The 26561-nt window shown below is 40.9% G+C and overlaps 1 protein-coding gene across 5 annotated transcripts in view; it reads right to left on the bottom strand.

Moving 5' to 3' along the window:
* NEO1 (neogenin 1) overlaps window positions 1-25530 on the bottom strand; it is a 241092-nt gene extending 215562 nt beyond the window's left edge. For 4 of the 5 annotated variants that reach the window (XM_077881793.1, XM_077881796.1, XM_077881795.1 and 1 more), the window contains exon 1: window positions 25373-25529. In XM_077881793.1, coding sequence (XP_077737919.1) covers window positions 25373-25514 — 142 coding nt within the window. In that variant the 5' untranslated portion in view covers window positions 25515-25529. Of the gene's footprint in view, window positions 1-25372 lie in introns of all 5 variants that reach the window. The other variant, XM_077881799.1, reaches the window with a different exon arrangement.
* Between the last annotated feature and the right edge of the window lie 1031 nt (window positions 25531-26561).

Genomic DNA, 26561 nt, shown 5'->3' with positions numbered 1-26561 from the left:
TCCAGTTACTGAATAAATAAGTCACAGAGATAAAAGATACAGCACAGGGAATGTAGTCAATGGCACTGTAACAGTTATATGGTGACAGATGGTAATTACACTTGTGGTGAGCACAGCATCAGGTACAGAGTCGTCTAAGACTGTGTTGTACACTGAAACCAAAGTAACATTGTGTGAGCACTACAATAAAAAAATAAAGTAAAAAGAGCTGCTTTCCTTTCTCATTGGAACAGGGGAAGTAGGTTTGACCAAACAAAGGGGACGGGAATGAGTCCACATTAGAGGGAAAGAGCCAGCAATCCAGGAGGGAAAACCACACTGTCCAGGATCCTGTAGTATAGCCAACTGGTTAATAGCCTCATTTGGGTTCCAATTCCTGCTTGTCACTTACTAGTGCTTTCCACATGAGAAAACTGAGGCATAGACAAGTTGGCCAACTTGCTTCAGGTCCCCAAAACCTTGGGAACACCCAACACTAGTGAGTTATCAGGCATGAGGAAGAGATCTGCAGAAGACACATGGAAAATATAGCCAACTAGATCTTAACACAGCAGAAAAACAGGGCATCCACTGTATCTGCGAAACCAACAGCTGCCCCTGCCACACCCTACATTATAGTGTCTCTAAAACCATTTACAACCCTTTTATGACCCTGGACTACTACTTTTTTTTTTTTTTTAAAGATTTCGCTTATTCATTAAAGACACACAGAGAGAGGCAGAGACACAGGCAGAGGGAGAAGCAGACTCTCTGTGGGAAGCCCAATGCTGGACTCACTCCCAGGATCCCAGGATGACGGCCTGAGCCAAAGGCAGACCCCCAACCACTGAGCCACCCAGGTGCCCCTGTACTGGACTTCCTATTTAGCGAAAGGTAGAAAGCACTGCCAGAAACTAACAGAGCCCTGGGTGAAGTGAGAAGAGAGGAATGAGACCAGCCCAATCACTTACACTGCTGCTCTTCGATTATCCTTGAAGACACCAACATGAGAAATTAGACGAGATGTCAACTGATAAAATCTATAAAACAATGGATTTTTAATGCCGTAACATGAGTGAATACAATATTATCACAGAAATCATTCTAAAATAGCAATCTTTCTCCCTCTCCTGTAGGATCCTCTAACTTCTATGAGCAGAGAATATTTTTTTTCATGATAAAACTATGAAGTCTTGGAGGTGCAGAACAATGGTCCGTGAAACACTAATCTTTGGCCAATAGCCTAGACTCAACCCACTCCTCTAATTCATAATATACTCAACTGCCAAATCAAGCACCCTAACTTTCCATCCCTATCTTGTGCCACTTCACATTAATACACTGCATCTCAAAGTAAATTACTTTCTGCTGACCGTATCACCAATTCTTTCCTACTTATACACATTTGCTCATTTCATTTTCCTCCCTTCCTTCCCATCTCCATAGGTCCAGATCCTCTACTCAGGGCCAGCATCCTGCACCAAGAGCCTGTGCTGCCCACGCAAGACCACGTACTCAGCCCTCACAGTCCATCTCGAAGTGTACCACCCCTACTGAGTCCACCCTGAGTTACTGTGTCTGGAAGCACCTTCTCCATCTTCAGAATTCCCAGAGCACTCTGCATCCCCTTTCACAGCATTCTTCACTTTCTACAGAGCGTGATCATTTTTATACATGATACACCCTTTATCATCAGACTGGTAACTCTCATTTCTCCCACCTCCCAATGCCTCCTAGCACAGTGCCTTGCTCATGGTAGCTACTCCACAAATGCATGCTGAGTGAATAAATGAGCCCGAGAGTCTATTTCCCACTGGAGAATCGTAATTAGCTTTCATTAAACACAGCTAAACAGACTGGACTTCTCCCTCGGAGAACACAGATTATCCGAAGTTGCCAAGAGCTACATCTTAAATCAGAGAAAGTCACTGCGCTATACAGTAGAACTTCATTCACACAAGCTTCCTTGTACTTACTTATTTACGTGTTCTTCTCAGTGAAATAGGCCTTTATACTGCCAAAATTGAGGAGGGTGGAGAACATAACTAGTTTGTTTTTAAAAATGCAGTCAATTAAAATGTAGTTATGACAGCCTGAAAACGTGGCTCAAAAAATTGCTATGTTATTATAAGATATCACCTATCCTACAGAATTTTCCTCTTAACAATCATAGATGTTTCTGAACTTTTTTTTTTTTTTTTTTTTGATAACTCAGGTTTTTCCCAGGTAGTACCGCACCTTTTTAGGGGCAGAGGTAACTAGGACCAAAGAAAATACGATCAATTTAGAAACCAAAACACGATCCTTCTAAACCCTAAGAGATAAGTAGACCTGAGAAGAGAAGAAAGAAAGACGTAAGGACGTGGCCAAAACAGTGGCAAAATAAAAGTGAGAGACGTCAGCCTTGTCTCTAAAGAAAATTAGTTATCAAAAGGAAAGGGCTGCTTCAGGTTCCAAGGAGGGCGAGGGAAGTGCTGAGGTCAGGAGAAGTTAGAAACACAAGATGGGACACAATGAAGTACTTGCCCTTTGCCACAAAGCTGCACAATAATATCCCAGGCCTTCTCCGAATGCCATGACCTAAGAGCCCCGCTGTGTTTGCTGCCAGTGCCTCTGTCTGTCCATCCAACCAATACATACAGAGAGTAAATTATGTGCTTGGGCACTGTTCTGGGCACTAGTCTGGGCACTGGGGAAGTTTTAAGCATTCATTTGGCACAAAGATATATAGAATTATTATGTGACTTCTTTAGGTGACTTCTTTAACCCCCTGGCTAACTGCAAGCCTTCTGGAGGCAGTTATCTCTCAACTAGATTACAAATACCTTGGGAACAGGGCAAATAATATATACTACGTGTCCTTATCTTCACAACTTTTTTTTTATCTAGATACATCACAGGATCTACTCATACCTCCATTTTGCTACAGATAAAAAGGAAAATATCCACAATGGCTATTTGCAGGCAAAGTCACACCATCACAAACGAAAAGCAGCCAAAAGGGAGACCAGAACTATATCTACACTCTTGCTTCTCAGTACTTGTGTAAAATTTCCTGGAAGCAACATTTCACCATTTCCTTCCCCAGATTTCTTTCTTTTTTTTTTTTTTTTAAGATTTTATTTATTCATTCATTTACAGAGAGAGAGGGGGGCAGAGACACAGGCAGAGGGAGAAGCAGGCTCCATGCAGGGAGCCAAAACAGTGGCAAAATAAAAGTGAGAGAAGTCAGCCTTGTCTCTAAAGAATTCAATCCCTGGTCTCCAGGATCACGTCCTGAGCCGAAGGCGACGCTCAACCACTGAGCCACCGGGGCTGCCCCTTCCCCAGATTTTTACCTACTCCTTCCACACTCAACTTTTCCCCAAATATGTGCAAATATGAGACATTCATTTTCTACCTGGAGAACATCTTGCAAAGTATAACAAGAAAGCAAATTCAACAGAGAGAAAAATAAGCTACAACTTAACAAAAGGACATGCCATAGTGTCACAGCTCAAGTAACATGTAACCTAATCAAGTGATGCAACCTCTCTGGACCAGAAAGAAGGGAAGGGGTGAAGCAGTTAAAAAAAATTCTAGGATTTATGAGTTCTCACACATGCACACACACAAGTGGATGAAATAATTTTGCAACAGGACAGCACTATTCAACTTACTTAAATGGGCTGAATGAATTCCTTGGCTGCTGACAAGAGAAGCCATCAACTGGCTGAATCTCCTCACACACAGTTTATGCTAAGAGATACTTCCCATCACCTCTATCAAGTGGGTAATAATCACCAATAGGTACTTCCAGACAAAGAGTTCTCCCAACTCAATCTGTTTCCACTTCTAGAAAAGGAACTAAAGATGCACGTCTTCTTGAAGATGGATCATTAACTTTTTTTTTCATTTTATGAAGTTGGCATATATAAAAGTGTACCACTCATTTGACATTTAATCATATACTACTTTGAGACACACTGATGCTTTTTTTGTTTTAAGATTTTATTTATTTATTCATGAGAGACACAGGCAGAGGGAGAAGCAGGCTCCATGCAGGGAGCCCCATGCGGGACTCGATCCCGGGTCTCCAGGGTCACACCCTGGGCTGAAGGTGGTGCTAAACCGCTGAGCCACCCGGGCTGCCCGAGACACACCGATTCTTATGTTATCTCATGTTATATTAGACATATTCCTTTAGGACAAAGCTGTCTTGAGCAACTCTGTACTGCCATAACAGTATCCAGCAAATACAGGTACCAAAAATAAAACAAAACAAAGACTACCACCACTACCACATCACCCCCACTCTGCGAAAACAAAAACAAAAACAAAAAAATACCGAAAACCAAAAAACTCTAAGATAAATGGCTGCTTGACTTCCTACTTAGGATTCCTTGAAGGCTGGGACTATTATATTCACTTACCTCTATGTATGGTCTAAAGTATAATTAGCCATGTCACAGGAATGTACATAACTGCTACTGAATCTAAGCCTCACTCTTCTCATCTATAAAAGCAAGAAAATTAAATGATTCCTATTATGACTCTGTAATTTTGAAAGTTCTTCATTCAAAAACAAATACTTCCAGAGAAGTTATATGTCAAGTATTGTTGTATTAGGTCCTGAGGATATAGAGATAAAATTTAGGGCCACTACCTAGAGGGCCATGGTCTAGCGACCATAATTTGAATCCCTCCATCTGGTCTCTGCACCCTGCCTGACCTTGGCTACAATCTGCCCGGGTCACCAGATGCCAACATTTCCTATGCTTGTGAAGCAATGAGTATAAGCAGTGACAAGAAAAAGGAGGCCGGGGATGCCTGGGGCAGTCATACTGGGAGGGGATGTGAAAGCAATACAGGGCCACCACCACCACCCCCAGAAAAGGCCATATGCCTATACTGCTTCAAACATAAGAAAATAATTATGCCTAGAACTGTTAATTGTCTAATAATCTAAATAACATGAGGGTTTCCTGACACACTGAACTCATTTTATTACACTGAATATTATTGCCATTTCTTTTTTTTTTTTTTAAGATTTTATTTATTTATTCATGAGAGACACACACAGAGAGAGAAGCAGAGACACAGGTAGAGGGAGAAGCAGGCTCCCTGCAGGGAGCCCGATGTGGGACTTGATCCCAGGACCCCAGGATCATGCCCTGGGCTGAAGGCAGCACTAAATCGCTGAGCCACCCGGGCTGCCCCGATTATTGTCATTTCTGACAGCGTCCAATGAGCTACAGACATAAGGCACAAGAAAATGAATAAACCAAAATGGTACTTCATTTTAGCCATTAATTTATCTACATTCTCTGTTTTTCTTCTCCCTATCTAACTCATGAATTTAGGATAACAAAATGGCCAATCAGAAGGCTAGGTTAGAAGAGAGTGAGAAGCAAAGGGACTGCCTAATCTTGAGACAAATAAAATAATTAGCCCCTGAATAACTGGGAATTGGTTATAAAAGTCCCCACTTTTAGACACAACAGGTTTTTAGAGATAGATGTCTAAAGTGAATTGCCCCAAGGTGAAATTCTGATTGCATTTATAATGTATCTTAACTATGCCCGAGCTGTTACCTTTATCTGTTTAGACATGGATTGAGTTCTCAAATGAGCAAAATCTGCTGTGTAAATCAGGTACTTAATTAAAGAGAAAAGCTTAGTAGGCTGCAGGGAGAAATTTGTTGAAATGGTGTATTAAACACTGCTATAGAAGAGGCTTCTTTCACTTATTAATTCTATTATTGTCAGTCAAAAGTAGTTACTGTTTATGCGTTTTTCATTTAAGATTCTAGTTTAGGGTAAATATTTACTGAGAACCTGCTGCCAAGATGCTCATGGACCCCCAGCAGATGAGGGGGAAAAATGCATAGAAAACAATGCTATCCCCATAGAACGCAAAGATCTCATTAAATCTTCTAGTATGATACATTCTCATATACTTTTTAAAGTATTGATAACCCAACTTCTCTGATTAACCATTTTCCCAATTCCCCTGGAAACTATATCTTATCAATCTTCTTCACGCACAGTAGAAAGACTTTCTTCTTTACTAATGTTCACCTATTCTCATGTTCCTTCCCTCCAGTTACAGTGACCTTATCATTCCTCCTCTCTGATCTAATCCCAATCTTTCTACCTGTGCTCAGAACAAATCCCATATTCCCCAGGAAATTTACATTATTATTTCATTATTTTCCTTGTATATTCAAAACTACCCTTCTCAAACAGTCTTCCACTGCCTTTTAAATATGCTCAAGAATCTTGTCCACTAAACACACACCTCATTCTTATTATGCTTCAACCACTACATGTAGTTGTCCTCTTCACAGCTAAATTTCTGGAACTTTCCACAGTCTTCATTTCCTCCATTCCTCTACCTGCTTCAAATTCTACTTAAATCTCTTAGTAAGGCCACAAATGATTTTTGGATAGCTAAATGCGAAAGATATTCTCCTCTTCCAGTAAAACCTGAGACTCCTTCTTAACTTCTGTGATACAACCCTCCCCCTGATTTTCCTATTTCTCCACTCACTGCTTTTGTGTAACAGCCCATGCATCTCAATACAACCACATCCTAAGCAGAGGACACAAATCTATAGCACATGTCTTCTGCTATGTCCCTGGTTGGAATCAAGAGCCCTCTGGGTAACGCAAAGGCATATCAAAATTCATTAAGTCCAAAATAAAACTCATGCTCTTTTGCCCCCAAAAACTTATTTCTTTCCCAAAATACCAACATCCAGACTGCTATTTAAACCTTAAAGAGCTTCTGGAACCAATCCTGGATATACCTCTTGCCACAATACCCAACCCATCACCAAATTCTATTTTATCACCTATATATCTTCCCACTCCATAAACTTTTCTCCACCTCCATCATCGTAATCCAGGTTATCTTGGTACACTATCTAGAACATGATAACAGCCTAAGTGTGAGACAATACCATGACTATCACCACCTCCACACACAAGTGCACCTGGGTTTTTTTCTTGCATGTATTATAATGATAGCAGGTTATTTAATTACCTTTTACCGAAGTTTCAAATTCCTTAAAGTTTGGCAAAGCACAAATCACCCGCTCATATACATTCCTTCCCTATCTTATTCCCACTAGAGTGTGAACTTGACCAGAATACAGCTTAAGTTTTAATCATCCTCATGGCCCCAATATAGAGCTTGGTATGCAGCATGTACTGACAAAACTATACTGAATGAATGAGTCTGAATTTCATTGTTTGAGAAAAAAGAATGCCTTAAAGTTTACATATGTAATACTTTCTACCAAAAGTTGAAGCAGTCAATAAAGCACAACTAAAGCTTAAAAAAAAAGCATTATAATTTTGGGGCACCTGGGTGGCTCAGTTAAGCCTCCGACTCTTGATTTCAGCTCAGGTCATGATCTGAGGGCTGTGAGATTGAGCTTGCATTGGCCATGCTCAGGTGGGAGTCACTTGAGACTCCCTCTCTTTTGCCCCCACTCCTTCTCTCTAAAAAAATGAATTGTAATCTTGAATCTCCCAGATATTATGTTAATAGAATGCAGTCCAAATTCTAATGATATTTTATAGTTGAAGCAGCATTAAAAGTCACTAAATATGATTATTTCCATGGAAAAACAACTAAAATAAAAGACTCCCTGAAAAGTGGAGTTCTTTTTCAATAGTCCAAATGTTCATAGCTATAAAAAGACACTTCTTAAATAAAAATGATTAAATAGCAACTACCCCATTGTATGCATTGTATTTTTCCTTGGAGAGGAAGTTCATCTTAAGATATTATTCCTTTAAAGCAGCCCAGGTGGCTCAGCGGTTTAGCGCTGCCTTCAGCCCAGGGCCTGATTCTGGAGACCCGGGATCGAGTCCCACGTCAAGCTCCCTGCATGGAGCCTGCTTCTCCCTCTTCAAGCTCCCTGCACGGAGCCTGCTTCTCCCTCTGCCTGTCTCTCTCTCTCTCTCTCTCATAAGATCTTTTTTTAAAAAAAGATATTATTCCTTTTAAATTCAGAAGCAATATTCTGAGCTTTTCCTCAAATTTAGAAAATATTTCTCAAGTCGTGTGAATAAGAAATCACTCAGATGCTTCTTAAACAGCACAATGACACTAGCCATTTTCTTTTCCAATCCACCTTTTGGCTCCAACTATCTGCTTTTCCTAATTCCTTCTATATCCAATCTATCAAAACCACTTCCAAAACATGGTTTCCAGACTGGCAAACTCCAGATTTAAGGCTAAAGCAAATTCCTAATTCTTTTCCTAAGTAAAAAGTTGCATAATGAATATATAATACTTCTACTTTTCTCTGTTTCATGTCCTACCTTACTAAATTCTTAATTGGATTCCTTATTTTTAAAAAGAAGCTATGCTATCCTACTTTCCATATATGTGTAACAAATGAGTAAATTCTATCACATATATAACATTAGCCCTACTTTTTGATAATACATGATCACCTAGTCAGAGAATAAACTGAAATTTATTTTATACATGAAAAATAGGTAATAAAACCAATATTGTAAATAAGATTTTACTGGAACATTTTCTACATACATAAAAATTATCATCAATACCTTTATATTTATTTATACTCAACAATGTAACTAGTGGTTTTTAAAAAATCAAAATTTTAAATGAGCATTGACACTTTCATTCTCCTAGTCTCTCAGCCTCAGAGAAAGGTAGCTCTGCCTCAAGAACAGGTACATAAGACTAAGAGACCTGCTCATGTCTATAATCCCAAAGTCTGGCACAGCTCTGGAAACAAAGTCACCATTCACAAAAATGTAGAATAAAAAATGTCCCATTCTATCAAAGAGTTCTTAACAAATAAGAGTTAGTCTATTAGTCCTTCAATAATTGCATAATTATAACCTATACGTACATAAAAGTAAAAAGAAAATAATAAAACTATTATTTTAATTGGGTCAGACACCAAACTAAGCCAAGTTAAAAAAAAATACACAATGTAGATTATCAATTCAAGATGGCAAAACTGAGCTCCTAAATTTCACTAATGCCTACCTGACATTCCACCCCAATGTCCACTGAAATAACCAAAGGAATAATTTTTTTAAAAAACGAATGAAAACATCTGGGGGAAAAAATCTGTAGCCCACTGAAAAATCACAGAAGAGTACCAACCATATATGGACTAGGAAGTGTCCAAGAAAAAAGGCTGATAAAGCATTCACGTTGTAGATATATGCTAAGTAAAGTTTACGGATGTGGTAAAAAGAGAAGAGGCACTACTGCTAACTCCATAACCAACTGTTTCATAGCTGTCTGACTCTATTTTGCCCCTAATCTCTGCAAATCAGGAAACCAATAATCTAGCAATGTAAAATTATTGCAAATCTAAAATTTTCCATTTTTTTCATTTGGACCTAAAACATCAGAACAGGAACTCATGCAAGTTCAAAAAAGTCCATCTCCACAGCAATAATGAGCATATAGAAACCATTCCATCCTCACAATTATGCTCCAATGGATACCTGAAAAGACCCAGAAGCTAAAGGAGTGATTGTTCTATTAACTGGAGCAAAATATTTCCCTGGAAAATTCACTGGGAGAGAACAAACTTTAAAATGTCATAGAATTCCTAACTGAGAAATCTCAACCATAGAAATCCCCCCCCAAATTTTAAGAGAATACTGTGGATATGAAGAGAAAACAATCTGAAATAAGGAAAGACAGCCCTCAGCCACAAAAAACTAAATCATTTAAAAAAATAAAGTACAATAGAGGCAATAAATTGTAGAATGAACATGACAAAAAAAAAAAAAAAAACCCAGACAAGCTTGAATATTTCTTACAGAACACAAATAAGAGAAAAGATGAAAGGAGCACTGTCAAGAGTTCGGCTCCCAGAAATGACAGATTAAGTAGTTCAGGCCAAATCTTCCACTGGAACTGAAAAAAAAAAAAAAACTGGACAAAATACAAAAAATATCTGTATGAAAGCAATCAAAGTGATGAAAAATTAAGGGACCAATATTAGGAAAATGAGAAAATCCAAAGAGGCAAATCTGGTATTTGAAGCTGCTTCTTGTCTAGAAGTATCTGATTCCAAAGGCCACTACTGCTGAAGAGCCTGAGAAGATGAGCTCAGCTTCTGACAAACTCAAGCCCTGAGAAGACAAAAATGAGATGAGGGCCTGCCAAGAAGGAGGGTGAACCCCTTAAGCTGTGGATCAGGACCTCAAAAGGCTACATCCACGAAGTAAAAGTAAACCTAAAATATTTCAACTCATAGGTCTGAAGCCCAATTTGAAATTATCTGAAATCCATCTCTGAATAGATTAAAGTGATCCGAGATTGTTATGTCTCTACTATAACCACCTACCAGAAGAGAAGCAATGGTAAATCCTTCTGGGAAAAGACAGCATCATTCAGACTATTTCTATAATTTTTCATACATAATTGCTGGCCCTCAATCACAAATAAACAGGCACATAAAAAAAAAAAAAAAAAACAAAGCAAGGGCAGCCCGTGTGGCTCAGCGGTTTAGCGCCGTCTTCAGCCCAGGGCGTGATCCTGGAGACCTGGGATCGAGTCCCACGTCGAGCTCCCTGCATGGAGCCTGCCTCTGCCTCTGCCTGTGTGTCTCTGCCTCTCTGCCTCTCTCTCTCTCTGTCTCTAATAAATAAATAAAAATCTTAAAAAAAAAAAGACAAAGCAACCCCTAAATCAGGAGAAATAACAGAAAAGCAAGCTTTCATGGGAACACTTACGACAGAATGTGTTAAAAGAATAAGGATACAGGATGGAGAATTTCAGCAGGAACCTAGATACTACAGAAGAAAACTGAATGGGGATTCTATAACTGAATAATAAACAAAATTAATAAAAAGAGTGTCGCCTCTGGTTAGAATGTAGAAAGTCACAAGAGACTATTGCTCTTAACCTAACAACCCAAGGAGGGCAGATAAGCTACAAAATCATAGTCTTTCTGGACCCATCAGTGTGATGAGGATTCAAAGACCTAAGTGAATTTATCCAATGGGAAGGAGAAATATTTGAAGAGGTAATGGCCAAGAACTTTCCAAAACTGATGAAAGTGATCATCCCCATTGATACAAGAAGCTCAACAAGCAGGATAAATACAAAGAAAATAACAACTAAGTATAACACAGTCACATTTCTGAAAACCACAGATAAAGAGCAAATCTTTTTTATTTTTTAAGATTTTATTTATTCATGAAAGACAGAGATGGGCAGTGACACAGGCAGAGGGAGACACAGGCTCTCTGCAGGAGCCCGATGTGGGACTCGATCCTCGACCTCAGGATCATGCCCTGAGTCAAAGGCAGACACTCAACTGCTGAGCCACTCAGGTGTTCCATGGAACAAATCTTAAAAGTGATCAAAGAGGAAAGATGGGAGAGAAGCACGTTATCTACCAAAGAGGAAATTAAGGCTACAGCTGACTTCACATCAGAAATGATAGAGCACAGCAGACAATGGAATGGCATATTTAAAGGGCTAAAAGAAAAAACTATCTACTAGAATTCTACACCCAGTGCCTCCCATCCCTTGCTCCCCCCCCCAAAAAAAGTGAAGGTGAAATAAAGATGTTTTCAAACAGACAAAATTTGAGTGAATTCACCGCCAACAGACACATCTCCTAAGTAAATGCTAAAGGGTATTTTCTAGGCCTAAGAAATGATCCTGGATAGAAGCTCAGAGATGCAGAAGGAAATGAAAAGCAACTAAGAAAGTAAATATGGAATAAATCTAAATGAATAATGACTTATAAAATAATAATGTCTTATAAATCTTAAATATAAAAAGAACTAAAATATATACCAAGAATAACAAAAACAGAGAAAGACACAGAAGGACAAATAGAATTAAGGCACTCTAAGAAGCCTTGCATTGTCCAATAAATGGTAAAAGAAAGAAGTCAAAGATTAAATGAACAGCAAAAGAATATATACCTGATAAGCTAAAAGAGAGAGAAATTGCACAACTGAAAGTAATCAAAAGGCAAGAAAACAGAGAAATGAGAACAAAAAACAGGCGAAATAAACAGTAAATAATGGAAGGTTTAAAGCCATATATATTAGTCAAATATATTATCGTTAAATGTAAATAGACTGAACACTCTAGTAAAAGGACAAAAACTGTCTAACTACAAAAGAGAACCTAACGATATGCTACACGGGTGACATAAATAGACTACAAAAGGCTGGAAATAAAAGGATGCAAACACTTCACCACCACCCAAAGTCAGCTGATAGAGTTCTATTAGTATCAGAAAAAGTAGACTTAAGGTAAATAGCATGACTAGAGATAATGATGAGTCCATTCACCAGAAAAGTAAAATTCCTAATCTGTATGCATCTATTAATATAGTCTTAACTGACACACACAGAAATAGAGTGTCATGGAGGAAAGAGACAAGACAGCAAGTATCTCTGGAATTCCAGGAAAAGAAAACAGAGTACAGGTAATAATAAGAAAACTGTCCTAGTCTAACAGAGATGTGTGCATTCAGAACAAAAAGACTCACTAAACAGAGAAGTCACATCATACAGACATTTTAAGTTAAAAGAATTCACATTTGAGAGAGAATGTGAAATAATTTACACAGAACAAGCCATTCTCTCTTCCATTCAGTATGAGCATGTGATCTGAGCCATGAACTTGTTCTCCCAGTTGAGCTCAGCTCCAGGTGCCTTAGCAAGAGCATCTCAGCACACCACAATACCAGAGTTTTAAAAAATGTTTTTGAACAATATAAATGCAAGTGTTCCTCTTCATTTGGTACTTAAAGGATATAATTTGTTCCAACACTAAAAGGAAAAACTATGCCCAACATATTGAGAGATGAAATATCAGCCTCCAATGTGGGATTTTTCTAAGGTATGTTGAAGAGAAATGTTACTATGTAGTTTTCACATTACTCACTGTCTTTATATCTAATGCCTAACTAAAATGCAGCTCCACTGTACCAGGTTGAAAAAAATCAATTAATAGACTCCCACCTAGTTGTATCCTGGGGATACTTCTATATTTCTATATCTCAAAGTCCATACACTAAAAAAAAAAAAAAAATCTACAAATATGCAGATTAAAAAATTAAAAAGATGTAGTAGGTATTAATACTAGATACAACATTAAACGTGGGGGTTAGAGGGAGAACTGTCCAGTGAGTTTTCAAAGAAAAAGACTGTGATGCAGGAGTTTTATATCAAGGTCAAGTTATCATGCATATGCAGAGGCAACTTTTAAAATTTTAAATGTGAACAAAATGGAACTACCAAGTTAGTACCACAATGTGCCATAAGATTTAATCACTGATAAGACGAAGGTTGAAACTGCAAAATCTCTACTTGACTACAGCCACTCTGAAGAAAGAAGTACACCCTTCCACAAAACTGCCACAAAATCTTTTTTAAAACAAAGATTTCCTTTTTTTTTTTTTTTTTTTAAAAACAAAGATTTCTTCCGAGAGTGGCGAAGATTTACTCCTCGGAACTTCAAGATACACATTATCCCAAAGCTTCTTTCTGTGACTCTGAATAAACTCCAGAGAAATCAGTGTTTCATAAAAGATGCCCACGACATCTAGCATGAAATAAATGATGTCTTAAAAAGCAGATATGGAATGATGAAGCTGATTTTCAGGCATTAAATGCTGCAACAAGCAGGGTCTCTAGCTTCTTTTTTAGAAGGAAACTGCAATCTTTAAAAAATTATCTGGTCTATAATTTCATCATCTAACGATCACCTTTCCACTTCACAACAAATGATAAACTTCAGAATAAAAAAATGAACCTTTCAAGAAATGGGTCACTGATCAAGAACATTTCAATTGATTTTGCCTTTACTCTGCCTCAACTCGGACCGCTCTTCACTTCATCCTCCTTGTCACAAAAAAAACAAACAAACAAACAAAAAAACAAAAAACACCTTCCCATCTAAAAAGCCTCCTCATGCCTTTAAAACCAGGTCAAGTCCCACCTCCTCTAAGAAATTTAACCAAATACTCCAAACTAAACAAATCCTTATAACAATCTAATTATACACAGCCATCAAGTAAAAATATAAAACAAATTATGTAAGCACTATCTAACATCCATGTACTTTTAGCTAGGCTCTTCATCCAGTTTATAAAATAAAAGCAACAATAACAATGGTTTACGTTTAATGAGTGATTAAGATAAACCAGGCTCTATGGGAGACACACATATTTACTCAGTCATCTTTTACCTCAGTCCAGCAGGATGGTAAGTGAATATATATATAAGTGTGTGTGTATTTTTTTTTTTAAATGTCAAGTTGTTCAGAATTGTCTTTGTAAGCCTCCCCTCTCCCTCCCTGGCACCGCAACCCAGGGCCACACCACGCATGTGGCACTAAGGGGAAAGAGCCAGTATCACTCTGGCACTATCCCATTTATTCGTACAGAGGTTTGTGAATAAGATATCCATAGGGACAATGAACTCAATGTTATGTTATGTATCTCTGACTCTAGGCACTTTTTTCCAGCAGACAGGGTAATATTTCCCTTCCTTTGGACACCCGACTATGCCTGTATGCCCAAGTCTTTGCCCTCGGTTTCCTTTCTCCTTCCTCAGTGATATGATCTACCCTCATGACAAACCTCTATCCAGGTAATTCCTGAACCTGTATTTTGAGTGTTGAGAGCTAGTCGGACTTCTCACCAGAGCCTAATTCTCTAATGCCTTTACAAAGATGTTCTGCTGGCACCTCAGGCTCAAGGTGTCCAAAATGAAAATAATACCCTGTCCCTTGAACTTGTCTCTTCTGCTACATTCTTAACCCATTTTCCATTTGAAACCGCTTCAGTACCTTGAGCCAAACTGGCATTCAAGTCTTTGATTAACTGAACTTACTCTAAACCAAAATTGCTCATCCTGTCTTTAAAGAGGTACTGGACCAGTTTCAATTCCTATTTTTCATTAAAATCAATAAGTAAAATATTTAAGTTATTTCCTTCAAAATAGAAGTTTGAAAGCTTTATGAAACCATATTAAGTGAGCATAGCAGTGGTTAGCAGAAATCAGAGAAGTAGACTGACTTGATTACTCAGTTCACTTCTCATTAAGTTAAAAATCACAAGCAACTATGGGAGTTTTGACAATTATAAAATGTTAAATTATTCCCATTCTTTTTTTTTTTTAATAAATTTTTATTTATTTATGATAGTCACACAGAGAGAGAGAGGCAGAGACACAGGCAGAGGGAGAAGCAGGCTCCATGCACCGGGAGCCCGACATGGGACTCGATCCTGGGTCTCCAGGATCGCGCCCTGGGCCAAAGGCAGGCGCCAAACCGCTGCGCCACCCAGGGATCCCCCCATTCTTAATTATATATTGTTTACTTTATATTTATAAATGAACCTTGATGATCCATGAATGAATATAGGAATATAAACAAAAGATCTGAATAGACAATTCTCAGAAACCAAGAAAAATCTGAAAAGATGCTCAACTCTACTAACAATTTTAAAATATAAAATTTAAAGAGATACACTTTTTTCATCTATCAAACTGGCAAACCTAAGAAGTCTGAAAATAGTATGTTGGCAAAGGTGTAGGGAAACAGGCACTCTCTCACTTGCTGTTGATATGAGTAAATCAGTCTTTAGGAGAACAATCTGGAAATAACTATCAAACATTTTTTAAAGATTTTATTTACTCATGAGAGACACAGAGAGAGGCAGAGACATAGGCAGAGGGAGAAGCAGGCTCCCCATGCAGGGAGGGACTCGATCCCAGGACCCCGAGATCAGGACCCAAGCCAAAGGCAGACATTCAACCACTGGGCCACCCAGGCATACCACTATCAAACATTTTAAAAGACAGGCCCTTTTACCCTACAATTCCACATCTACAAACTTATTCTATGGTATATTTGAACATGTACACAAATATATTTGTAAAAATGGGTTTATTGCATACACTTGCAATAAGAAATTGGGAAGCACCAAATTGGAACTGGCTAAATAAAATATGATATATCTATAAAATACCATTTAGTTATCTAAACAGCTGTGATAAATTTATATGTACTCACATGGAAACATGTCTTTAAAACAGGGCAGGTGGCCTGTTTTAGGCAGCTAAAACAGGTGGCTCAGCGGTTTAGCGCTGCCTTCAGCCCAGGGCGTGATCCTGGAGACCCAGGATCGAGTCCCACATCAGGCTCCCTGCATGGAGCCTGCTTCTCCCTCTGCCTGTGTCTCTACCTCTCTCTTTCACAAATAAATAAAATTTAATAAAAAATAAAAATAAATAAAACAAGTCAGTAGACAGTATGCACGGCACAACCCAACTTGTTAGTTTATATACGTATTAGGTGTTACGGATGTATTATATATCGATATCGAAAATATTTAATTGTATATATAAAACAAAGTCCAGGGGCAGTAGCTTAGTTGGCTAAGTGTCTGCCTTTGGTTCAGGTCATGATTCTAGAGTCCTGGGATGGAGCCCTGCATTGTCAGGTTCTCTGCTCAGCAGTGGGGAGTCCCCTTCTCCCTCTCCCACTGCCCTCCCCCAATTACAAAATAAAATCTTGAAAAAAAAAAGTCTGTAGCTATCCCTGGGGAGAAGGTTGAAGTGCATGATTTCACTTTTTATTCTACATACTGTTTGAAGTTTTATAGTATCTTTCATTTTTTTAAAGTCAAACCAACAATTAACCTCACCCCAAAATTAAAAATTCAAATGCAGTATAAATTTTAGCAATAGGATTAGAGATGCTGCTAAAAAAGATAAATTCCATGGCCAGAGGGATAGGGGCCAGCAGAGAAGGAACCCTGCCTTGTCACCTCACCTCTCTTCCTATTCACATTTCCTGTATCAGGAAATCAGGTATCGACCTGGCCCATATTATTCTGAGGTGAGATGAGACTCCAGAGATTTCTAAGGGAAGACAGATCTCCCAGACAGCAACTGTATCTATAGTATAAGGGGAAAAGAAAAGGCAAGGAGCAGGGCAATGCCCATGAGCAGTGATGGAGAAAGAAACTTTCTGCAACATGGCTGAGACAATGATTTCTGTTTAAGCAAAGATCTTTGCATTCTTATGTTTACTTTAAATATTCTTCCTTACAAAGGTCACAACTTGCTGTTGTTAGGGGGCCTTCCCAAGATAGCCTCTGCCCACTTTTGATCAGCAATGGGCTTAGAAATCAATACAATCTGTTAGAAATGCACATGAATTAAAGGTAAATAGGCTCTAAACAAGAACCTTTGGGGCTCTGAGAAACTTACTTTGATGCGCAAACTTTGAGAATTTATTTCTTATTCCCTAGTCTTTAGTTATATTCTACAGGGAAGGGTGCATATGGTTGAATTCTATGTAGATGAAGTGGCTACTAATAAAGGGGTTATTGCCGTAAAAAGTGTAACAATCCCCCTGGATGTTAACATCACATAAATTTAAAACAATAGCCCCATCTCAAACTGCAAATGCTTTCAAGAATTAACATAAAAAAATCCTTAAATCTTAATTGTTACATTAAAAGTTATGCTATGAATAAAAAGTTATCAATAAAACATAACTTGTTATTCCATCCTTAAATTTATAAATTATAATGCTATCAGCTTAACTAGGCCTTATGTATCAAAATATATCTAGGTTAGTTTTTTTTAAGATTTTATTTATCTATTTGAGAGAGAGCACAAGCTGGGAGAGAGAGAGGCAGAGGGAGAAGCAGGGTCCCTGCTGAGCAGGGAGCCTGATGTAGGGCTTGATCCCAGGATTCTGGGATCAATTTTTTATTCACTTAACTCTACAACTGAAGAAACAAATATTCTGTATCCAGTTTCCATGTAGTATCATGTTAAAAATTCACTCTGCTCAGGACTTATTCACCCCGTTTTACTGGCTATTACTGACCAATAATAAATTCTGAAAAACAGTATAATCAATTCCTGCATTTCCCAAAGACATGGAAGTAGCTGACCCCAGATGGTTCCATTATTAGAATTCTCATATATTCAAACATTCCAGTAACCATATCACTTAGAGGAAATGAAAAAAAACTCCCTCTGAGAATTCTAGTCTATGGAGTTGGTAAAACTAAGTTAGGACTACTCAAAAGCTACAGAAACAAAATTATGAGAGAAAGCAGAACTACTACTTGATTAACAGTAACACAGTGATTCCAGAATTTGGTTTTCTACCTACAGTAGTAATGACACTTTCTCCCTCCAAATCAAGTTATCTATCATCTATGGGGATGTCTTCTTTCTGCTTATTAGACCAAGACTTCCTACGGATAGAAACCATGTCCAATTCATCTTAGGACCTCCACAGTGTATAGTTTTGTGCATAATCAACTGTTGATAAAATGTTTGCAACTAGCCTAAATTACCTAAATTTTTAGTTTTGGCTACAGAAAAACTGTCTGACTAGAAAATTAAATTTAAAAATTCTTGCTATAAAAAATTGCTATGAAACAATTTTAAAGAAGGTCATTTTCACGGTTCTTTTTAAGAGGAAAAGCAAAAAAAAAAAAAACCCACACATTTGACTTTCAGACTGCCTAATTACTAACTCCTTTCAAGAAGAATTCAAGTACTGATTGCCATAAAGTAAAACATATGTAACCACTACCTCTCTCTCTCTCACTTTTCTTTACATAAGGGAGTCAAAAGAAGGAATCACAACATGCTAGTTTCAGCCACATCTATAACCTAGGCAATTTACTTTTTGTCACTTATAAGCCTAAGAGTAAGCATCTAATATTTCAAGTAATACTGCAACTATCTCACAGTTTCCCCAGTCATACCCAACTTCATACGAGAAAAAAAAAAAAAAGATGTACCAAAACTGGAGATCCAAAGAATGATAAAAGGTTAATTCTTGCATCCAAGAACAGAAATGATCAGTATTCAAACACAAGAACTGAACAGAGGTCATTTAGATATCCACCACTCAATTTTATGGACTCCAGGGTTATAGAAACTTGGAGGTAGAAGGGACCTTTGAAATTACCTATTAATTAGGTAATTAACCCCTGCAGTTAACAGATGAAACAGAGAAGCAATAGGACCTGCATTTTAAAATAATGGACTTAAGTACTCAAAGTTCACAATTAAAGGTGAATATCCCTCGAAAAAGTTGCAGAAGTACTAGTAAATGGTATTATTCTTAATGATACCATTACTCTTCTTTAATAAATGGAAACCCAGGGCAGATCCGGTGGTGCAGAGGTTTAGAGCTGCCTTCAGCCTGGGGTGTGATCCTGGAGACCCAGGATCGAGTCCCACGACCGGCTCCCTGCATGGAGCCTGCTTCTCCCTCTGCCTGTGTCTCTGCCTCTCTCTCTCTCTCTCTTTCTCTATATCTATCTATTTGTAATAAATAAATAAAAAAATAAATAAACAAATCTATCTATCTATCTATCTATCTTAAAAAAAAAAAAAGACCTGGATTCAAATAACAACTTTTCCATGACATAAGAGCTATAAGACCTTTGTCACTTAATATTTGAGACTCAGTTACTTCATCTGTAGAATGGGGGGATCTTACCACCTTCCTCACAATGTGGCATAAAGAATTAAATGCATGTAAAAGAGTTTGGCACAGTGCCCAGAGTTCAGGGAGTGTTCAAGAAATACTACTTTTATTGGTCACTATTAATGCCATATTAATTCACTGGAATATTATGGAGACATTTTCAGTAATTGTTACAGGAAAATCTACACATACTGGAAAGATCTCTAACATACTGTTTTAAAAAAAAATCAAGTTGAAAAGCAATAGGTAGGATGATCCTGCTTATGTGTAAAAAATACAACTATACATGCATATGTAAACGTAAGAGAAAAAAATACTAACAGTGGTTAGTTATGGGTAAAAAAGGTATTTGTTGGTAGAACTAATACTTCTATGCTGTTTTACTTCAAACATATTTAAATATTTTTAAAATAAAATTTTAAAAATAAAATTATTTAAATATAGCAACAAAAAGCTGACATAATGTTGAGACAACATCTACTTATAAAATTGCACATACGGCAGGATTACAATGTAAAAACTGATGTGTCATATTAATGGAGAATAGAAAGAAATACACCAAAATTATACCAGTGGGTCTAAATGACTTTTATTTCTAAAATTTCTTAATAAAAAAAATTTCATTCTAAACGAATCCAAAATTTGGGTTATATTTTAATATCTTCCACTGGCTTGTGTTCCAAGACAAAGTCAATTTTTAAGAATCATAAACACTAGACTTTTCCCTCATCTCAGGTAGCTATCTGGTCAACATGATCTTATCTATGGTCATCACTTCTGTTCTCACTGTTGATGCAATTTTACCTAGAAGCTAAAACACCTACCAATGGCATGGTAAATACCTCCCAACACAGAAGTCACTGATAAAATGTTTGGGGAAAAGACTATTAAATTGGGCCTAGAGCCTCCACATATAAGATTAATGTTACCCCAATATTTTTTATTACTGTAGAGAAAACTCATAAAGGAACCAATAGTGATCAATTATATCAACATAAGAAAATCTACACTTTCAAAAAATTTAATAGAATTACAGCATTTAAAAAAAAAGAATTACATTTTTTAAAAGTTCATAGAGAAATGTTAAAATCATTCCACAAAGATGCAGTACTTTACAACTTATAAGCAGTTTTATATTTCATTCTTCCGACAATCCAGTTAGGTAAGCAAGGTTACCTTAGCCCTCAACAGATATAAGAGGCGGTATGGAACCATGAGTGAATGAGTGATACCCAAATGCTCTGCCTCATACCTTAAGTCTTTTTTTCACTATCCCACATCACATACTAATTTTCATATGGTCTGCCAAGAATAGCCACATTTCTTACTTCCTTTGAACATTCTGCCTGGAAATCTACAAATTCTTTTATACCTCATCCTGTTAGAAAAGCAGAGCAGAACATCAGTCTCTGTTTATCATTGATCTTTCCAAAGATGATAAACCTAATACACACTAAAACTGAAGCATATCCAGAGGAGGATAACCGAACTCACAAAGGGTCAGAAGACTAAGTAATGTGAAAAATAGCCGAAGGAATAAAGGATAATTAATTTAGAAAGAGAAGGAGAAAGTGACATACTTACACACAAATGTTGTTTAATTAGACACGTGAAAGGCTGTCATACAAAGAAATCAGACTTGTGCTATGTGGCTCTAAAGAGTAAAAACAATGGCAATTCAACATTCATTCAACAAACATTCACTGGTTATCCACTCTGTTCCAGAAGCCTATGCTACACTAGATATACAAAAGGTAAATAAAAGAAGTCCCAATTCTCAAGAGGTTCAGACTAATTGAGGAAATAAGAAAATAAGTAACACAAGATTTTTTAAAAGTACTCAGAAAGCTATGGGAACAGAGGATGACGACTCTAACTCTCTTTGGGTAGGGAGATAGCTGAGAAAAATTCACTGAATGATGAATAGGAATTTCAGAAGTAGACAAGGTGAGAAGTGGGATTAACAGGAAGAAGGACAGAAAAAAAAAAAAAGAAAAGGAAGAAAGGACAGCATGTCAAAGGCATGGGGACATGAAGCTCCGCAATAAACCTGAAGTGGTGAACACCTGGTACACATTAGAGGTGCCAAGAAATGAGGCTTTAAATTGAGGGTGAGAGAGAGGCCAGTGGTGAAGAACACAAAAGGCCTCGCAATCTTCATGCCAGAGTTTAGACTCTAACACTCGAGCTGTAGAACACTAATAAGAGATATTAAGTAGGAGTGTAGCTTGCTCAGAAAAAGACGTAAGAAAACTCACTCCAACGGGAAGACAGATGTCCAGAGGGTAACCGTGGAGATAAAGAGATTAATTACAAAGCCACTATTGTTAGTCTAGGTGGGGTAAGGATGAAAAGATTCAGATTCAAGAAATATCTAGGCGGTAAAAATAAAAAAAGAAGTGTTGGCAATAGGAATGAGGGAAAGGGGAGAGTCCAGGATGACTTCTAGATCTCACCTCGGGTGAATGGCGCACAGAGATGCCCAAGACAGGTAAGGTAGGAAGACAAGTCCATGCAATCATTCAAAAATTTGAGAGCCCCAGGCCAGGAATTGGTTTATTACTGTCTAGAGAAAGAGGAGGAGGAAAGGAGGAGGGAAGGGGAGCAAAAAATGAGTTCACCTTTGGTCTTCTGTAACCTAAGGTGCCTATTTAGTGAAGCTACTGAATGGCACGTAAAGCAGAGTGGACCAGGAGAGTCATCAGCTTACAGGTAGTAAATGAAGACAAGACAGAATGAGATCAACTCTGACACCTCCACTTAATAAGGGAGTGAAAGAAAAACTTAGATAACCGATAACGAACTGATCACAAAAGAGATGAAATAACAGGGTGATGCCAAAAAAGGCAAGAGAACAGGGGGGGAAGATCAAGGATAGGAAGGTGAAAATTAAATGTTCTGCATAAAGCAAAACCTACTAACAGAAGTTATTCGAAAGAGGAATAGACCACCTTGTGAGGTAACAAATCACATCATCAAGTAAATGATCCAGACAGATCGCATCATCTGTGCGGGATGTTGGCCAGAGGACTCTTCCCTTGATAGGAGAAAAGTAGCTACAGTACACCTCTCAAGTACAGGATGAGGTTAGTCTCGCCACTACTACGACATTTCATCCAACGCTTTTTTTGTATTCGGACCAATGAATGGAGTATTCGATTACTCTAGTAAAAGTTTTTAAAAAGGTTTCTACATATTTCATGTAACTCATAAGCAACCAAGCAACTGTATTAAAACTACACTAAGGCTGCTCTTGGCATACAGAAAGTTGCTGGAGAAAGCACGGAAAGAGCTGATCTAGTCTACTTTAAATTCAAACTGATTTCAACTGAGCTCTCAACACGGACTTTGCTATTTCCCCATTCCTGCATCTCAAGTCTACCATCCACTCCTTAACCCTCACTCTGATTAGAGAAGACTTGCACTGCACAGGCCGGCTGCTCTGTCCTGACATCCTTCCCTAGGTCCCTACCCACCTTTTCAGAAATCTTCCTTTCCTTCTTTCCTAAAACCATACAGAGTGCTAATCATTTCTGACCCTCTGCAGCTGATCGTTTTCTATCACTAGCTCGTCCATCTCTTTTGTCCTCCTCAACATCTATCCTAAACTGGAAAACCACCCCCATTTATCCCTGCGGTCCTATACCCTAATTTTCTTTTTCTACCAAATACTCCCATCCCCCTACCACCTACTCAGTGTAATCCCTTACAGAAAGGTGTCTGAGTCTACCCCTCTACAAAAATAAAAAAATTAAAACCACTGACAAATGGCCTGTGATCTACTGACCACTTGTTTCAGTCTCCACTTACTCAGCTCTCAATTCCCTGGATCTCTCTGCAGCTGATGACAGAAAGGACCAGCCCTTTCTTATTCCAGTTATTCCTTTCACTTTTGGAATGAGGCAGGGTGGCTTGTGAAAAGGACTCTGAACTAAGAATCAGATCTATGTTCTAGTCCCCACTAGGCCACTAACTAGCTGTGAGCCTTCCCAACCTCCAGGCCTCCTCACCCCTCAGATTTCACTTCTCAGACACTCTGACACCAGGATTACATTAGGTTCTGGCAGGACACACTTTCTCAAAAACCACTCTTCTCCTTTCTCGTGCTTATCACATTACTTAATTACACAATTAGTAGTCTAACGGCTATTTTCCTACCCATTCACCAGAATGGAAGCTCCACGAAGGCAAGACATACACCTAAGCAATGCCTGCCCCTCATCAGCACAAAACAAAAGCCCATCGATTGAATCAGTGTTGAAATAACACGTTTCAACCACTTCTAAGAGACTGCTTGTGTTACTTTTATTAACCTAATAAAATGATTAGCACTTTTACTTACAAAATTACAAAATTCTAAACAGACTCCTCCAATTACGTAAAACATACATAACCCGAACTACATATAAAATTAAGAGCAAGGAGGAATCTGTCTTCTAAAATAGCTCCATCTCTCTTGCCCATATCGGCAAGAACAGAAAGGTTGGATCAGTTAACCTACATTTCAGGCCCAAAATGTGTATTCTAACCCAAGTGCAGGCTGAGTGTGCGAGTGCAGGCTTGATACTAAAACACTACTGCTTATAACCGGGTTTTAGATAATGCCCACTCCTACTCCGGTTGAAAGCTTTTCTTTAACACTGGCATCAGCCACGAGCTTATAATACTCTGCAAGGAAATCAAAAGAAAGTTTATCAGTCAAGTTACGTGAGCAGTGGGATTTTAAATACTATACATTGTGAATCCGGAGGAGGGGAAAAAAAGAAACAGGTAAAGGTTTAGCGATTAGAAGCTGCCACTGCGCCGGATCAGATGACTTTCAAATGCAAAGATTTCAGATCTCATGCTGCTAGTAGTAGTAGGTGAGAGTTGGGTCAAGTTTTATGATACACCACCTTGGTCAAAGGAGTTAAACGGATCACATGCTGCTTTGCCCTTCAACTGCTCAACTACACTATAAGGTCTTCCACAGGCAGGCCTGGGGTCTGCTCACAGCCCCCCTCCCCCAAACAAACAGGGATGCAGACCATTTCAGTAAACACACGATACCCTAAAATAACACCTGAAAATGGCTTTCCGGGCTAAATACATACACTGCCACTTGGAAACATAAAGTCCTTAAAATCCGATGCTTAGACAACCCCCCTAGCTTAAGAGCACAATTCCCAGGCGGTAAATATAGTTGTGATCCCCAGAAAGGAGGCATTTCATAACGGAAAGACCGAGAGATGGAGTCGGCTGGAGCGGTTCTGCAAGGCGCCCGCATCGTGGGGTCAACACAGGCCGCTCTTGGGGGGGGGGGGGCAACCGTGCGCCCCCCCCCTCCGGGCACCCCCTTTCTCTCCTGCAGCCCCGAGGCTGCAAACCCCGCTCGAGGAGTCCCCCCCTCCCCGCCCAGACCGGCCTGCGCTTCCCGGGGGCTTCAGCTGGGAAATCCCGAGCCCCGGAGTGGGGAGCTCAAGCCCCCCGCTTCCCCTCCCTTTCCTGAAAATTAATGAATTGGCCGTGCGATTGTTTATTTAATGAGGTGTGTAGTGGCCTCTACTGGTGCTTGTGCTGAGCACAAGAATGTCCCACTCTTACAAGTGGGATGAGCCTGGGGGAGGGGAGCGAGGCGAGGGGTGAACCTGCCTCCGGGTACAAAGCGCGGAGCCGGACCGGGGCGCCCCCGCCGCGCCCCCGCCGCGCCCCCCGCGGCCGCCCCTCCCCCGCCCGCCCGCTCGCTTCGCTCCCCGCCCCGCGCGACCCCCTTTCTCTCGGGCAGCCGGAGCCCAGGCGGAGAAGTTCCTGCACGCTTCCGCCGGGATCCTGCACAAAAACACCGCAGCCCGCGGTGCGGGAGCGGGGGCGGGAGCGGGGGCTGGAGCCGGCCCCCCGGGCCCCGCGCCCCCCTTACCTGCGGACTGCGGCGGGGAGCCGCTCCTGGCGGCCGCGGCGGACGGCGGGCGCCCGAGCAGCAGCGGCAGCAGCAGCAGCAGGCAGCACAGCCGGAGGGAGGAGGTGCCCGGGAGCCGCCGGGCTCCCCGCTCCGCCGCCATCTCTGCCCCGCGAGCCGCGGCGGCGGCGGCGGCAGCGCCGCGGAGCCCTCGCCGCCTTCCCTTGCGCGCGCCCCGGCCGGTCCCTCGCTGCAGGCTCGGCTCCCGCGGCCGCCGCCGCCACCGCTGCGCCCGGCCCGGCCCGCGCGGCCCCTCTCGCGGGAGGGGAGACTCGGGGGCGCCTCCCTCCTGCACCTCCTGCAGGGGGGCGGAGAGGGGAGGAGAGCAGAGAGGGGAGGGGGAGTCAGTGCATTCCGGGCCGGGCTGGCGGGCGGGCGGGCGGGCGCGGGGGGGTCGGTCTCCAGGTTCCAGGCGCCGCCACCCGCCGCCGACTCCGGCTGCACACACACCAGCCAGGGGGGCGGAGACCGCGGGCGGCGGGGGCGGGGGCGGGGGGCGGGGGCCCGGGGCGCGCACCCCCGCGCACGCGCAGGCGCGCGCCCCCCTCGCCCGCACCCCCCTCCCCTCCGCGCGGGCTCCGAGCGCGGCCCGCCCCCGCTCCAATCGCGGCGGCCGCCTCTCGGGCCGCTCCCCTGCCCCCTCCCCCTCCTTCCTCTTCCCTCCCCCCTCCCCGGAGCCGCGGACGGGCGCGGGGCGCGCGCGCTGGGCGCTTCTGCTGGCGTCAGGGAAACCCCGGAGAAGCGGATCCTCCTCCTCCTCCTCCTCTTCCTCCTCCTCCTCCTCCTCCTCCTCTTCCTCCTCCTCCTCCTCCTCCCGCGCGCTCCGGGGAGAAGCCCCCCCCCTGCGCCCCCCGCGCCCCCCCGCGGACGCGCCGCGCTGCGGAGACCTGGAGGCAGCGGCGCGCGGAGCTCGGGCGCGCCCGGGAGGCCCTGGCGGGAGCGCACCTCGCCCCGGGCCCCGGGCCTCTATATAGGGCCGCAGAGGAGCCCGAACGGCCTCCGGGAGGAAACCCGGGTGCGCGGAGGGTCGGCGTGCGGATTGATGTGCTCGCCAGGAACAATAGCGATCCCGCCCGGCGCTGGCTGGGAGCTGGCGCGGCTCCCGTGGGAGGGGACCCTCCGCGCCGCCCTCCGGCTTCCAGGCCGGGCC

This window comes from Canis aureus, chromosome 32 (assembly GCF_053574225.1).
Source record: "Canis aureus isolate CA01 chromosome 32, VMU_Caureus_v.1.0, whole genome shotgun sequence".
Taxonomy (NCBI): domain Eukaryota; kingdom Metazoa; phylum Chordata; class Mammalia; order Carnivora; family Canidae; genus Canis; species Canis aureus.
The sequence above is the reverse complement of the archived record's forward strand: the minus strand, read 5'-3'. Positions and strand labels throughout refer to the sequence as shown.